Source organism: Lissotriton helveticus, chromosome 8 (genome assembly GCF_964261635.1).
Source record: "Lissotriton helveticus chromosome 8, aLisHel1.1, whole genome shotgun sequence".
Taxonomy (NCBI): Eukaryota; Metazoa; Chordata; class Amphibia; order Caudata; family Salamandridae; genus Lissotriton; species Lissotriton helveticus.
In genome coordinates this window covers 950897379-950912824 of record NC_136069.1, presented here as the reverse complement: position 1 = coordinate 950912824, position 15446 = coordinate 950897379, and the positions used below count along the sequence as shown (strand labels likewise).

The window sequence follows — 15446 nt, the reverse complement described above, 5'->3', positions numbered from 1 at the left end:
GGCCAAGCCAGTCCAAGTACGGGTACACTTCATGACCCAGTCTTCTGTAGAAGGCAGTAACTGGCACTATGTATTTGATAAATAACCAAGGTGTTAATTTGAGGCCAAAGGGCCTTGGATTGGTAGTGCAGTCTCACCACTGAAAAGCAGAGGTAGTTCTGTACATTTGGTGCATATGGATATGGAAATTTGTATCTGGAAGATCCAAGGAGGTCAGGTAATTAACTTCCTTCCTGGATCATCATGAGGACTTCTTGGAGCACAACCATGCAGGCAGACTTTTTTCAGAATTTCAGTTCTAAGGTCTAGAATCTGCACCTATTGTCCAGTTTTCTTCTTTATCAAAAAAGAATCTGGGGTAAAATCCCTGCTTTCTCTGGGATCTCTAGACTGTTCCAGTCACTATTTTAGGAGTAGGAGAATTTCCTGTTGTGGCATTCTTAAGTGAAGAAGTTTTTTCTTGGGCCAGCAGACAAGTGGCTTCTGTACAAACTCCAACAAATATCCGGAGTGTACAATCTGCTGCACCCATTTGTCCGACATTCTGGAGTGCCAGTTGGGGGACAAAAAGGAACATTCTCTCCCCACCTGCTTAGATTCAGATGAGGAGGGCAGTCTTGGATGTGAAGCTCTTTTGGTGTTCATTAAAGCATAATGAAGAGGCACAACTCTGCCACCTCTCCACCACTATGACCAACTTCCACAATTGCATGAAAGGTATCGGTGAATGGATGATGACCAACTGCCTGAAGCTCAACACGTACAAGACCGATGTGCTGATTTTGGAACACCCACTACCTGTGGAAAAACACCTGATTGCCTTCCGAAGTCAGCCCCATAGATCACACCCAGAACCTTGGCATTATCTTGGAAAGCAAACATCATGCAATGCCCGATCAACAGTCTCCTCCGCCTGCTTCCACAAGCTCCGCATGCCATTAAAGATCTTCAGATGGCTTCCCGTCAGCACCCAGAATACTGTCCCTAAAGCCCTAGTCACTAGTCGTCTGGACTACGGCATCGCGCTGTACTTCGGAATCACCACCCAAATGCTGAAGATTCTCTACCTTCCCAATTGGACACACATCCACCTCCTCACCCCTGGAATCTCCACTGGCTCCCCATCCAGAAAAGATGTCAATTTTAGATGCGGACATACACGTACAAGGTCCTCCACGATCAAGGACCAGCATACATCAGCTACCGCCTGAACTTCCACCAAACCTCCAGACACCTGCCTTCCTCACACGCGCTCCCCGCATCTGCCGAAACTACAGTGAAGAATGATCCTTCTCCTACCTCACCGCTAAGTACTCGAACCTCTTATACACTTCTGAACATCCAACTCACTCCCAGAATTCAGGAGGGGACTCAAGATCTGGCTCTTTGACTGATTCCCAGCAAGAACCTAGCACCTGGATAAGCTTGCTGGTGATTGGCTGCACTCTACAACTCAGTTTGATTCCATCTGGATGATCTACCATAACCATACCCTTGGATCCAGTTGGTTGTGTATACTCTGGCCATATCCTGTTTACCTTAGGGGTAATATGAACTGTCCTGATCCCAATACGGATTGCTAGTCCATACTGTGGAACTCCTAGTAATTTTGCAGTGTTCGTCTATATGTTCTGTGGGGCCTCATCTAAATGTTTCCTAACCAGGTGAAACCGAAGGGCATATAGGATTTTTGCTTGGCTCTCTGGATGGAAAGCTGTAGATCTCAGCCTTGCCTGCAGTCTTAAAACCCCTGCTCCACCCACTTGACTGCATTGGAAACACCCATTGAAGCATCAAGGATTGCTGCAGTTTATTGCTCATTCCTTGATCATCGCTTTTGCAGCTTCCTTCTCCCTCAAAATGAGGTCTGATAGTGACGAAATGTCATGCCACAGTTTCTAAATAGTAGGGCCTAATATTGCTAAAGTCTTGGCAGCTTTGATTGATGTTGCTGCCACTGAACTAACTTACTGGCCAAAATTATCAATTCGGCCCAGACATAGCTTCCGAAGGAGAGTCCGAGGAGATACAAACGAAACAGAAGGCATGTGCTGGGAGCAAACCAAGAAGCCGGCAACCAACAGGAAAGAACTCACCATGAAACCTATGGAGTCTGAAAGAACCAAAGAAAGGGAAGCACTCCTAAGGCAAGGCCTGAAATTGGGTATCAGAGGCTCAGGGGAGAACAGGCCTAAGGATTTCCTCACTGCTGGGCTGGATGGGAGGTTGGAGGCTTCCGGAAGTGCAGATCTTGCCGGGCGGGCACTCCCCCTTTTCTTTCACCTCGAGCCCGAAACATGGAGAAGGCTGAACGCCAGGTTTACTAACCCACCTTAGCTGGTGATATTCTTTCCCAGTTATGGGATCATAGTTTTATAATTGGTTTACTTGTTAATGTTTCTCTCTATGGGGGTTCCCATTCTCTCTGCTCAACCTATCAGGAGATCTGTAGATGCATTCCTTGGGGAAGGGCCCAGAGTCAACAATGCAGCCCCTTATCGCGTGCACAAGTAGACATGGGGGGCACTCACCTGTAATGCTCCTACCCATCCAGAAGCACTCCGATCCCTCATTGACTAATGCTTCTGTGCGAGGGAGGTGCGGCATAGTAGGGCAGGAGATCGGTGTGTCACTCCCTTGCAGAAGTAGGTCGGAGGCCCTTCCTTTCCTTCACATTATATCCTCAGGGGATTGTGCAGTGCATCGAATCCCAGTAGGCCAACCACCTTTTGCATGCTCGACAGCCCCCTTTCTTCTACATTGAAAGCCTCTGGCTGCTTATACGTCTTCACTAAGCTCACAATGTCAAATGCCCTGCATGCAGATTAGTTGTACACATTACGGTCATGCACAACCACCTTCTTAAGATATTAAGCCTCAATGTTAGAGGCCTTAACGAACCCGCAAAACGGTTGCCCCATCTCACAATTGGAGGTTCCAGGCAGATTGTTATCACTAGGGGTGGAGGTTGGGAGTCACACCTACACACTGGCCTTCATATATTCCCCAAATGACTCACAGGAAACCTTTATTATGAAGGCTGTAGGCGAGGTTTTGGTCACCCCAGACGAGGACTTCGTAATAGAGGGGGGGGGGCAAGGTACTACAACATGTGCATGACCCCCTAATGGACAGATCGAGAACAAGCAGATTTGGGGCGCTTTCGGATGCCAAACTGAATTGGCTGGCAGAAGTCGGACTGGTGGACGTATGGCGCCAGCGTAACCCCTCTGCTAGAGAAAACACATTTTCTTGTCAGCTGTGCACCAGACGTAAGCGCGATTGGACCTTTTTCTGACATCCGCATATCTCAAGTCGCAATAGAGATAGGAGCAGCAGCACTGTCAGACCACTCTTCCCCCCCCCCCGTGCTTCCACAGAGGTTGTTGGGCAAAAGAAAGGAAAGGAAAGCAGGAGAATTTGGAGGGCACAGTTAAAGACCTAGAAACGGTCCAACAACGCACCGGCTCTATCCAGGCTAGGCATTCGCTAACTGTGGCACGGAAACTATTCAAGACATTGCCCCTAGACCAGGCCGAATACACCCTACTGCGCACTAAGCAGAGATACTACAAAAGGGGGAATAAATGCAGGTAGATTATCAGCGCACATATTGCAAACCCAGGTGGAACGGCACAGAGTGGTGGAGATTGAGAATTCAGAGGGGAGGGGGCTGTGGACAGATCTTATAGCAGACAAATTTGAACGTTTCTACTCCGCACTCTATATGGCGGGATGCTAGACCAGGCGGTGGCTGTAAATTATGCTGCCGGAGCCCCATTGACTCATCTCCCAATGCTAGAAATGACAAAGTTGGACGTCGACATTAGCTCGGAGGAAATATCTCGGTCCATCAGGAGCCTGCCCATGGGTAAGGCTCCTGGTGATGATAGCTTTACCATCGAATTATATAAATTGAGTCATATCTTACTCTCCTCTTTGCTCCCCTCTACATCTCGTTTATCGAAACCGGGTGTCTTACACCATCCATGCAGTTGGCCTCAATATAGTCCTCCCAAAGCCAGGCAAGGACCCAAAGAGATGTGCGTCGTACAGGGCAGCCATCTTGCTAAACGTTGACCTAAAAATCTTCACCAGTGTATTGGCTGCATGCTTGCCACCATATATGCAAGGCCTTATTAACCCAGACCAATCAGGGTTTATCCCAGAGAGGAGTCGTAGTGATGGCACCAAGAGACTTTGCCATATCCTTGACAAATCACAGTGTACACAGATATCCCCCCACGGCAGGAGCCAAAAGGTACGCTGTAGCGCTTTGATAAAACATGGTGCTCAACCATTAGATTCCTAACGGATAAGTTTGTTGAATTGACATGCCCAGTATACCTACGGGTGTTACGCCTATAGCAGGCGGTTCACACAGAGGAGTGATCACTTTTACTCAGGAAAGCAGGATACAACCATAGATTTAACGCACCAGAGGTGGAGTCCCCTATCTTTGGCTGTCAAGCTCCCTTCCTCCCTTGCTCTTCTTTCTCTCTTATGCTTTCTTTCTCCTTTACGGTTTCTCTTTAGGTGTTATGAAACAGTCAATCACCGCACCGGCCTATGGATGTAGGTTGTAGCGGTGATCTGTTGAAAATAAAAATAAAAAGATTTAAACCATAAAATCAAATAAAACATTGATGCTCTACTGCAGTCACTGAGAGGTTTAACTTTTTAGCTGCTCTCGCCATTAGAGCATGATGCAGACTATGTTGTTTGGTGGAGAATCTGGTTGGGTTGGAGGTTTATCACCTTCCTTGGGGGGGGGGGAGATGTAGTCACCCATTCCGCATCACCTCAGTCATCTCCCTGAAGGATTAACGTTTTCCTCCAAATCTGAATACAGATACCAATGAGTCTTCATCCACCATGTTTTTAGAAGTCTGTGAGACCAGTGGTTCTTTCACCACTTCTGCAAGGCTTGTTCATTGGAGGTAGAATAGGTGCAGTAGGTACCAAGGGTGGGACAGCTTTAGGTTGCAAACTATGTAACCTTTGAAAAGTGACAAATTGTTGTATATTCATAGTCAACCATGTTGACACTACTGCTGGATTTGTCGCCATCTATTGTCTCATCGTCTGTTTAGAAAGCAAAAGGAGAAACAGTTTGGAGTGGCAGACAATGGGGGCGCCAAAGAGGAGAATTTGTCAACTATACTGTTTTCACCTACAAAATTCTCATTGCCCCTGCCATGGATTTTTGCCCATGGATATCAACGGGAATGCAGTCGACAATTATGGTTTTCCTTCAGTCCTAAGGACGGAAGTTGCAACAGAACATCATAGGAACCAAACGTTTGTGCAGTTTTTGCACAGGTTGGAATTCGTACTTCTTGAAATGTTTTACAGAGGTAGCTCCAATTTGATTTCCTGTGAAGCAGATGGCTGCAGGCTATATAGATAGCAAGCCCAACTCTGGAACTCCACATGTTTTCGTTGTTGTGCTGTCTTCGTTTAAGTGCTTGGTTGAGCACATTGCACTGAATCATCCTTGATGAGGGAGCATGTCCCTTAGCAGGAAGGTATTTTTTCTTCATTTCCAAAATGTCCAGTGCCAAATTCCTCTCCCTTTCCTTTAGGGTCTTGGATAAAAAGTTTGACAAATGTCACAGTGCAAAGCCTTGTGCGCTGAATAAAAGGAGAAAATATATTGCTCCAGGTGATGTCATCCTGAAATGTGTACATTTCCTGTTGTTCAATGTGATTTACTATTAATATGTTTTATGTATGACAAAAACCCTAATTGAAGCTTTTTCTGTTTATTAAAAATCTCACTTTTTCCCCATTAAACTTGCACTTACTTGCACTTAGGTCCTCCCTGAACTAGAATACAAACAAGTCAAGACCGGTTTCACCCGGATTGGGACTTTTAAGTGGGGGTAGTGCGGATTCGGTAGCACATTGAGCAAGGCACCCACATCTGTGCATACTCTTGACCACTTAGGGCGTTACAATAAACACGAAAGGTGATGGGAGGAATGCTTGCAATCTAACCACTTACTATTGCTCAGGTAGCATGATCACTTTTTTTTAAAAACTTTTTTTTGTTTAGAAAATGCAGGTAGAGGTCAGGTATGATCCATGTGATATGCTTCGACTAAAGCACATAAGATAAATGCCATTATGTGACCATTAAGGAAATTGAGCTGACACACAAATATGCCTCATCTGCTGGGCCAGCACTCAAAAACACAGCACAACCTGTCAGTCACCCATTCCCTTTTAGTCACCCAGATCTAATAATTGGCAGCTCAGTTTAGTCACAAAGTTGCTATTCTTTTTTTAAACAAAAAAGCAGAACCTATGCATAGATATTTGCATTTTTATCACTCCGGATGGACTGCACTATTCACCTCATTCTGGTGAGTCTTCACATTCTGCACAGTCTTCATGCTGAGGGCCAAGACCACAAGAGGAGGCAGTGGGAGATCCTTCACCACACTGACTAGGTCTGGCTTGAGTGCCACAGCTTCCACCTTGCACCAACTAACTGGCTGACTGGAGAGCTCTACGGAAAAAAGAAAATGAGGGGGTTGCTAGTAAAAACAAGGCAACTCAAAGTTAAATATACACAACCGCTATTGCTTATATTTTTTGATGATTAAATATTGGTTTTTACTCTAAAAAATAAATTAATACAATTGACCTGAATCCAAAGACCACAATACTTCATTTTTTTTAAAAAACATTTAGGATTCTTCACTCCATGATTTGGAGATCTAATGTTTAAAAAAAATGTTGGTTAAGCAGAAGAAAACTATTAAGGCATCATAAAGCTGAAGGACGTCTCATAGATTTCAAGGTCTACTACTTTTTAGCCTCAACTTCATAAGTAGAGCAGCTACTGCAGCCAAGCTTATCTTACATAAATTCTGGTTTTATAAATATGGAAGGGTAGAATATTTGGACAGGTTTATTTTAAACTTCCTTCACCCTATCATAATTGGAACATTTAGTATTATTTGGAACTCGAATGGAAATTTTGAGGGAACACTAAACTGGTACGTTTTCTCTTGCAGTTAGATCCACAGGTCTACAAGACAATTTTAAATCTCACAGGCTCAAATATAAAGTTAGACAAATAATTGCTTTTCTTTTTTTTTTTTTACTTTGTACGCTTAATAGCTTTTGCAGTACAGTCATATGAATTCAGACAAAGGCTGTGGATGCATAGAATAATAAAAGTGGGACTACAATATATATGCAACTGAATGAAAAACATTACATTGAGCATATTAAATATCTGGAGAATGAAACCTGAGGTGGCAGTGCACTGAAAGAGTAGTACTCCCTTCACACACAGATTAATACATCGGTGACTGGTATTATTTTGAAACAAATACAATGTTACTTTATGTGCACAGTATATTTTGGACCTAGGCCTAGGAGATTGACAACAGTTTTTCTTTGGCCCATCATGGTTGCTTATGCGGACCAATTTTCTCATGTTTTAGTAAGGGCACTTGGATGTGAGTCTCTCTCATCTGCTGTGCTCAATAGAGGTTTGGGGTCTAAAGGACGTAAGAGCACACGGGTAGGTGGCGTTGTGCAGCTCAGCGCCAATATAATTCCTCTCCACAAGTGATGTGCAGAGATGCATACAAGTGCCACCCATGTGGGCCAATGTAAGCTGGCTTCCACTTTGTCTGCACCCCGAGACGCAGAGCCAATCAGAAGTTTGGCTGTGATCAGTATGCAGATATTTGGATTTGGGGCCTTTTCAGATGGAGAAAGGAGCCAAGTTCACAAAATATGGAGGGTTGGTGAGAAAACTGTGGTTAGATAGAGTATCCACAAAACAATGTTACTGAAGGCAAGTAACGTGTTCGGATGGATTCTTCAAACTGAATTCCTCACCAGTTGATAAGCTACCAAAGCAGCGTCACCCTGGTGGTGGGTGGGTGAAATGGCTGAGACAAAAAAGGTCCTGCAAGACAGAGGGGACAAAGTGCCTCTCTCGATGGACCTGGCTGCTCAGGCAGTAGAGCTTCATTAACTTATTAAAAGACACCCTTCTAGCACCCTGGCAAATATCCAGAATCAGCACTTGTGTGTGCCGATGCAAAGGTAGCAGCCTCTACTCTAGTGGAATATGCCTGGAAGCCTACAGGGTCGTCTTCTTGGCTGATGAGTAGCACATTTAGAAACATTCAAGTGAGATTGTTCTCTTCTGTGCTGCCTTGCCTTTGTTTGCTCGAAAAAAACTAAAGAAAGAGCTAATTGTCCACCTGATGGGGTTGGTTAAGAATGATGTAAAAGAGGAGAGCTCTTTTAGGATAAACCAACAGACCCATTGTCCCACCTTAGAGGTCTGAGGAGTAGCAATGAACGCCAGGAGGGTGATTTTTGTCCAAAGTCAAAATACACCAACACTTTGGTCCTCAACAACAACTTGTCTGTAATGTAGTGTATTGCAGGTAGACCGAGCTTGCAGCTCTTGCTCACATCAATGTAATAAGGAAAATTGTCTAGAGACTGAGAATTCATAATGGAAATTTCTGTAGACGTTTAAAGGGCACCCACATGTGGACTAGATTCAGGTCTCACTAGGGCACAATGAAGGTAGTAGGCAAAAGATAAGTTGTAAAACTTTCAAAAATACTCCACAACAGGGATTTGTATAAACGCTGATCCAACAACCGCAATAAGGCCAAAAGAGCAGACAAATTACCTTTAGTTGTGTCCAAGGCAACTGTTGGAAATGGCCCTTTTTGCAGGGTTATCCCTAAACTTTTTGCTTTTTCCTCCTATTTTTTCCTGACCTGTGTGTGTTGGTTTTAGGACTCCGGGCACTTAACCACTGCTGATCAGTGCTAAAGTGCATATGCTCTCGGTGTGAACTGTGTCATGGATTGGTGTTTCCATGATTGGCCTATTTGATTTATGTGTCAGTCCCTAGTAAAGTGCACTGTGCGTGCCAGATCCCATAAATCAAATGCTGTCGGTGGGCTGCAGCACTGGATTGTGCCACCCACGCAAACAGACCGTTTAGTGCAACTCTGGCCTGCCATTGCAGAGCCTGTGTGCAACCTGGGTCTGCCATGTTGACTTGGCAAATGCACACACTTGCAAGTCCCTAAACCTTCTCTTTTCTACATGTAAGTCGCCCCTAGGATAGGTGTAGGAGAGTAGGGTCTGCTTCCAATGGCTACCCCCACTTTTTGCTGTGTTTCACTGTTATTTCGAGTTTAGTATGGCTGTGGCCCTACTAATCAGGACCACAGCCTAGCTGTTCTCTCTCTAAATTGATACCATTTATCTGGTACATACCAGATTGGTTACTGGGTTACCCTTGTGAGTCCCTGTATATGGTACCTTAGGTACCCAGGGCAGAGGTACCCCAGAGGCCTACCAGGGGCTGACGTATGTATTATGCCACCCCTGGGAAGCCTTCCAAAAGGCAGAGTGCTGTGTATTGTGCGAGAGGGGGCCCTAGCCTGAGCGGAGTCCCTCTGCAGCTTTCGGAAATATCTCCTAATAGCGGTTCTATGATATAGCCAAACCATATACTCTCGGTTAATGCTAACTTTGGTTTGGCTTTATCAAAACATGTCGTGGTTGGTGGCAAACACTTTGGAATACTAACCCCCCCGCCAGTTCTGGCGGTGGGGGTAGCATTCCACCCTTCTAGAGGGAAAAGACATGTACACACTGGTATACCCGGTTAAAGTTAAACAGAGCCAAAGCATCACAAAATGGATGCTGCTGCCAGACACGAGTCTGACCTCCTGCTGCTGGACAAAACTCCGGCAGGGGAGGCCTGGACAATAGGTTTCCTGCCCAGGGAGGTGCTAGCACCTCTCCATCCAGGCTTTAGTGTATTGGGACAGGGTGGGTTGAATTCCGTGAATGCTTTTCAGACACTGCCTGGGGCACACAAGGTGCTCCATGCATTTCCCAGTTCAAACTGGTTGCTGGGGCACTCTGCCCCAGCTCTGGCGCGAAACTGGACAAAGGGGAAGGGGGTGTAACCATCCCCTCCCCAGGTCCACCCATAGGAGGGACCTTAGAGTTAGTCCAACCCCTAAACTTACAATAAGTATCGAACCCCAGTCTCTAGGACATTAGATTACCCTGGAAGAAACTCTGCAACATATATCTTGGACCTTCGACATACCATATCGACTGGAAGACGGAAGAAATCTCCCTTGTGGTAAAGTAGTGGCCACCCTGTTCAAACAGACCCCAACTGCATCTTTGCCGGTCTGCATTAACGAGGCTCCCTCCGGATCCCAAAGAATCTGCGGGTCAGGACATTAACTTCCAGACATCTGACGCTAACCTGCACTCCCAGCAAAGCTGAGACCTGTGGCGGACACGAGAGACGTGGGACCAGAACGCCTGGACATCCTGCATTTTGCAAACTGCACCTACTTTCCAAGGTATCCCGAAGTTGTATATTGGGGTGCTTGAAGCCCCAGCCCCGCCGAGCACCTTTTTGCACCGAAGCTTAGAAACCCACACTCCACGAGTGTTCCGTGGGCCCGCTTTGTGCATTTCAGCTCGACGAGTCTTCGCAGTTCCTAGTCCGTTGCCTAGTGAGCCCTCACGAAGACCAATCTTGAATTCCTTTGCTCTCCTGGTTGCTCAAGGCTTGCTCCAACTTCTCCCCAAAAGAGAAGTTCCTCAGGCCTTGCTGCTCTGCACCAAAGCCAATCTCGACATCTTGCGTAGATTGCGTTTGCCAAGACTTAGTGGGTCCAATCCGGATGCCGACACCGCAGTCAACTAGATCCTTCATGGGACAGCTCGACTCCAGCTCCTGGTCGCCGTCGACGCCTCCTGGTCCTCGTGGCTGAAGAGATAATCACCCCCTTCCCAGGTCCCCCCCATAGGTGGGACCCTAGAGTTAGTCCAACCCCTAAACTTGGTATGAGTATAGGAACCCAGTCCTAGGACTTTAGATTACCCTGGACGAAACTCTGAAGAAGAAATCTTGGACCTTAAACATTTCATTTCGACTGAAAGACTGAAGAATCTCCCTCGAGGTCAAGGAGTGACCTCCCTGGTCAAACAGGCACCAAAGAAGCATCTTTGCCGGTCTGCATTTTCGAGGCTCCCGCCGGATCCCGAAGGATCTGCAACACAGGACACGGACACGGACTTCCAGACATCTCTGAAGCCGACACGAGTTCCCAGCAGAGCTGAGACCTCTAGCTGATACGAGAGACGTGGGACCGGAAATCCTGGACATCCTGCATTTTTGCAACTGCACCTACTTTCTAAAGTTGTGCATTGGGGTATTTGAAGCCCCTGCCCAGAGCACCTTTTGCAGCAAAGTACAGAGGCCAGCACTCCACGAGTGACCCATGAGTTCCCTTTCTTCAATGCAGCTCGAGGCTCCTTCACGGTTCCTAATCCGTTGGCTAGTGAGCCCCCACGAAGGCCAATCCTTTGTTTCTTGAGCTTAACTGGTTACTCCAGACGTGCTCGGACTTCCCTCCAAAGGGTGAGTCCCTCAGACCTTGCTGGTCTACACCGAAGCCAATCTTGTCATCTTGCCTAGGTTGCTGTTGCCAAGGATTCTGCAGCACTCGACATCCTTCGTGGGACAGCTCGAATCCAGCTCCTGGTCGTTGTCTACGCCTCCTGGTCCTTGTGGCGGAAGAGTCCAGCTTCATCTCTTTCGCCTGAAAACACCAGACATCGGCTGGCATCTTCTGGTCAGCATCCTGGTCACAGGCTAGTGACCCAGACTCTTTCCCCTCTGCTTTCAGGTACTTCACTTCTCCGATCCACCCTTGGATCCACCCAGACACTTTTCCTCTGGTCCCCTGCAGCATTTCTTCGTAGCTCTCCATTGGAATCAACGACGAAACAAGACACCAAAAGACACCTATGCACCCGGCTTCCCCGAGTGAGGTAACACGAGTACTCCGGTGCTCCCTTGGGTCTTGACTCGAAGTGTCCTAGTCTAAAAGGGTTCCATCGTAGTTTACCTCTAAGTGCCCTTATTCTTTAAAATTGTAACTTATTCGTTCTCCATAGAAAGTCAATGGTGATTCGCTGCTGTGTTTAGACACTGCACGCGTCCCCCATGGGTCTCCTGTGTCCCTACCTTGGGTGGTTCCTGGTTGCCCCAGCGGTTCTACAGGCCCTAGGCCTGCTTTCTAACCCTCACTTGGTTCTCATACCACTATTTTAGAATATGGTTTGTGAGGCCCCTAGGGTAGAACGTATACTGTGCAACTTATCGTACGCTAATTAAGTTCCTTGTATTGTACTTTTACCTCTGACCTCATGAAGAGACCAGAGGGGTTGTGTTTAGAATAAATACATATATATTTGATATATACCTTGTGTGGTGTGCTTTCATTTGGTCATTCAAGAGATTATAGACTGGTAAAATAACTTAACTCGCCTCTAAGCCTTAGCCTGAAGGCTGCTCTCCACAGCTACCACTAGGATAGCTTTCTATAAGGTTGACTTTAACCCTACCATCAATAAGGGTCGTTTGGACTGGTGTAAGGTGCCCACTAGAATAGTGGACATCATATGCCAGGCCAACTTTTCACAGTAGGCCCAAGGTGCCTCCATTGGCAGGGTACATTGTATGTGAAAGGTAGGACATGCCCTGGTGTGTGTGGCATGTCCTGATAGTGAATTACAGCCTACTTAGTTTTACACTATTGCAAGGCTACCTGTTCCCCATAGGCCAGAGTGGGCAGTTTGATTATATAATCTTATAATCCTAACTTACCCAGGGAACATGGTAGAAATTCGAGTTTAGTATAAATGAACTCAGAATGATAAAATACATTTTTTAGGGAAGAGGGTTTTAACATTGAGGGTTTGAAAATACCACTTTTAGAAAGTAGGTATTTTCTTACCTAACCTTCCAGCCTGCCTCTGCTAGCTTGTGTATTGTCTGTCTGGTTTGTGAGTGACAGGGGCTGGGGGAGACTCCAGGAGACCGGGTGGGTCAGCACAGGGCTGAATAGACTTATCTGCACATAGATGGGTGGGAGTCGCCGCACCTGGGTCTGAATAGGGCTGTGCCTGCCTTCCACAATGCTGGCTCCACCTCCTGTGGTGTGTCTGATGACCCTGGCCTACACGGACAAAGGAAGAAGGTGCACACTGGCAGAATGCACCCAGAACTGGTTTGAACTAGGTACAGGACCCTCTGCCTTCAGACGACACATGATTTTGTGGTATAAATATTGGGGCCCAGAACAGAAAACTTTAGATTATTTCTGAACTAAGGAACCTGCCATGAACAAGGACCGGGAAAGATGGAGGAGGAGTACTGCCCCTATGCTGCGTGTTGAGGGGTAGGCCTGCAGTGGGTTCTTCTGTCTTGGGTAGGGAAAGGACTGGACTTTCATCATCCTGCTGTTAAAGTTTTCTCCAAGGGCTTGAAGTAGAGCTTGTAAGTCTAAGGGATAGAAAAGACTTCAGAGAACTCGCTGGAATCAAGGAACCTGCCAAGAAGAGCTGGCAGGAGGAGTACTACCCCTTTGGTGTGTTGTTGCTTTGTTGGGGTGGCCTGCAGCTGCTGCATCTGCCTTGGGCAGTGAAGGGACTGGACTGAACTTTCTCTACTTGTGCGGAGTATCTCCAAGGGCCTGAAACGGAGCTGGCCTCCTGTTAAGAAGTCTCAGGGACTGCAAAAACTTCACGACCCTCTGAGTACCACTCCTGGAACCGCTGTTTCATTTGTCACAGAGAAGAGGGAACCGCGACCTACTGTCATCAGACTCAGTCGCTGGCCTTGTGTTCTGAAGGCACAGCAGGCCGTACCGTCTCGCCCTGCACGAAATGCGTTACTTACCTGTAACAGCAGTTATCCAGTGTTGGTGTCTTTCATAGATTCACATGCCTGAATCATTCCCCGTCGTCGAGACGGGAGCCTCCGGTAAATAAAAAAGTAATGTCCTATAGACATACATAGAGAAAATAGGCCCAAGGGTCTCCCCTTAGTGGCCTTTCCTTGTCCTTATGTAAAAAAGGACCAAACTCTTACAGTCAGCCAATCAGCTCCGACCTCCCTCTAGGACCTCCCTGGGAGGAGCCCCAGTCCCTCAGATTTTCGTACGCACCCAACTAGGTTGGCGTAATATTGTTAGAGAGGGATGTGAGACCTTCCAGGGGAGGCGGGAGGGTTGCATGTGAATCTATGAAAGACACCAACACTGGATAACTGCTGTTACAGGTAAGTAACGCATTTCTTATCCAGTATTTGGGTGTCTTTCATAGATTCACATGCCTGAATCAGAATAGCTAGCAATCAGATATGCACCTGCGTGATGGAAATGCTCTGTAGTCACAGTAGACAATGCATGTGTCGTCATACAACATGTGGACAGCATAACAGTAACATCACAATAGCAAGGAACGTGCATACCTGGATGGCGGGATGTAGGAAGGCTCACATCACTGAAAGAGATGGCGAAGCACTGCCTGGCCCACTGCCGCATCCTTCTGAAGTTCGATATCCAGGCAGTAATGTCTGGAGAAAGTGTGCGGTGACTTCCAAGTCGCCGCTCTGCAAATGTCCAAGATTGGTACCCCAGCGAACAGTGCTGCGGACGTGGACATCGCCCTGGTGGAGTGAGCAGTAACATGTTCAGTTAAAGGCCGTCCGGCCTTGTCGTGGCAGAATGCAATCGCTGAGGATATCCACCTGGAGATGCTTTGCTTCGTGAGAGGCAGGCCCACTCTTGGTCTGCTGTATGCCACAAACAGCTGTGAAGATTTCCTGAGAGCCTTAGTTTTGTCCAGGTAGAATTTTAGGCACCTCTGAAGGTCCAGAGAATGCAGCGCTCTTTCCGCTGCTGTGGACGGATTTGCAAAGAAGGACCTGAGGACAATTGGCTCGTTGAGATGAAAGTCCGAAGGGACTTTAGGTATGAATTTAGGGTTTGGTCTCAGCACTACCCTGTCTTGTCTGAATTGCATATATGGTTCTTGAATGGACAAAGCTTGCAGCTCGCTAACTCTCCTGGCTGATGTTAGAGCGAGCAAGAGTGCTGTTTTCCAGGAGATGTGTTTGATGGATGCTCGATGGATGGGTTCAAATGGACTTCTCATGAGTTGGTTGAGTACCAGATTCAGTTGCCATGTTGGAGGGACTTTCCGAGGCCTCGGAAAGGATCTGTAGAGCCCCTTCAGGAATTGCTTGACTAGTCTACTGGACCACAGAGAAGGTCCTGTGAAAGTCCTAGTGAATCTAGAGATAGCTGCGAGGTGAACCTTTATGGATGCATGTGCCAGGCCTGACTGTGCTAAATGCAGCAGGTATGGTAGTATTTGTTCAGGGGTGACTGAGAGTGGTCTTAGATCCCGATCCACACACCACATGCAGAACCGTTTCCACTTGAGAGTGTAGGTTTTGTTTGTACTATCCGCTCTCGCTTTCGACAAGATATCCCTGCAGTCCTGCGGGATATTTAGTCCACTGAACTCCCTGTGCTCAGGAGCCAGGCCGATAACTTGAG

At 46.9% G+C, this 15446-nt stretch overlaps 1 protein-coding gene across 1 annotated transcript in view; it reads right to left on the bottom strand.

Annotated features, from left to right (window-relative positions):
- Positions 1-15446, bottom strand: part of POLA1 (DNA polymerase alpha 1, catalytic subunit) — a 1864208-nt gene that overhangs the window by 1508282 nt on the left and 340480 nt on the right. The window contains exon 15 of the mRNA XM_078657805.1: positions 6360-6514. Coding sequence (XP_078513931.1) covers positions 6360-6514 — 155 coding nt within the window. The remainder of the gene's footprint in view (positions 1-6359; positions 6515-15446) is intronic.